Source organism: Lobosporangium transversale (assembly GCF_002105155.1).
Source record: "Lobosporangium transversale strain NRRL 3116 chromosome Unknown BCR41scaffold_106, whole genome shotgun sequence".
Taxonomy (NCBI): domain Eukaryota; kingdom Fungi; phylum Mortierellomycota; class Mortierellomycetes; order Mortierellales; family Mortierellaceae; genus Lobosporangium; species Lobosporangium transversale.
Window position 1 is genome coordinate 1 of NW_019029084.1, and position 1,320 is coordinate 1,320.

General features: G+C 40.5%; 1 protein-coding gene across 1 annotated transcript; it reads right to left on the bottom strand.

The window, feature by feature from the left end:
- BCR41DRAFT_403567 (hypothetical protein) lies at positions 1 to 958 on the bottom strand (the record flags this gene model as incomplete). Its single annotated transcript, XM_022029353.1, has 3 exons — positions 1 to 605; positions 641 to 780; positions 877 to 958. Coding segments are annotated over 3 exons (827 nt in total), but the record flags the coding sequence as incomplete, so codon positions are not given.
- Positions 959 to 1,320: the final 362 nt, after the last annotated feature.

A 1,320-nucleotide genomic window follows, 5' to 3' on the forward strand; every position in this document is an offset into this window, starting at 1 on the left:
TCCATAATCTGCAATTCATATTTGGCATGGGCTGTTCCTGTAAATATCACTCTAGATCCTTTGTAATGAGACTGCCATAGATTAAGGTTCATTAGATGCTTCAGGAACGGGTATTTATCCGGCACATACGGCTCTTTTTGGAATAACTCTCCATGTTCGTCGATAATGAACAGTGTTTTGCGCTCCTTCTGTTTGAATAGGTCGAATACTGCGCGAGCAGCCACAATTGAGCAATCTATAACTTCAGAAAAGTCGAGGAGACTTTCCAGATCAGATGCCGTCAAGATATCCCTGTTGAAAGCGAAGAAGCGCCTTAACAGTGCCTTTGCCGATTTTGTATCCGAACTTTCATTTAATATCGCGGCATCTGGTATATAAAGGGTAAGCCACCCTTCCGCATATCCTTTTGCAGCAAGGAAATAGGATAGATATGACTTGCCAACCCCCATAGGACCAGAAAGGACTCGCCGAAATGAAAACCTTTGTTCAGCACTAATCTCCTTCCACAATTCTAGCATCTGATCCGTAATTATAAATCCCGAATTATATTCCTCAAATTCTTTCGGTGTGAGGCCCAAGGATGGAATGTGAACTTGATCACCAAGCTGATTATCGCTTTTCAGATGATTAAACTTATTACGTGCATCGGGCGGGTCTTCAGGATTCTCCAGCATTGCGATCCAAGAGGGTGGTAACGTGACCATTTTCCATCAGAAGCCCTGTATTCTCTCCACCCTTCCTCAATGCGCATCTTCTTTGAAGGTGAAATATACTGTGGATCTAATATGATCATCGTACACATACACAGTTGGTTAGTACCATAACATAGTCAGTCACCAAGTCGATCTATCTAAACAGCAAAAAACAAATTATTACCTTCATCCATTTTTCTCTTGAGAATCTGTTCCGATGACTCTAGAAAGATAAGAGAGCGCGGCAATGGCAGAAATGTTAGCATTTTGATCAGATCAAAGAATATATTGCTGTCAATGAGATATGAACGCCAGCTAATGGAGAGTCAGAGCATGTGTGCGAAACGCGAAACAGATTCAATCAGAAAAACTAACAAATGCATCAATGTAAAAGGTCAAATAAAAATAAAAATAAAAATGAAAACTGTGTTCTCAGACAACAGTGAGAGTCTGAGGATGTGCACGGAGCATGGAGGGGCGACTTTTCAAATTCTTTTATAGAGATGAAATCCAAAGTCGCCCCAGTTAAATAGTGTTGCCGAGATTCATCTCAACAACATAAAAAAGGGATAGATACACGTGACCGTGATGAGATAGCTTCATCAATTGAACAATTGAAATATCATCA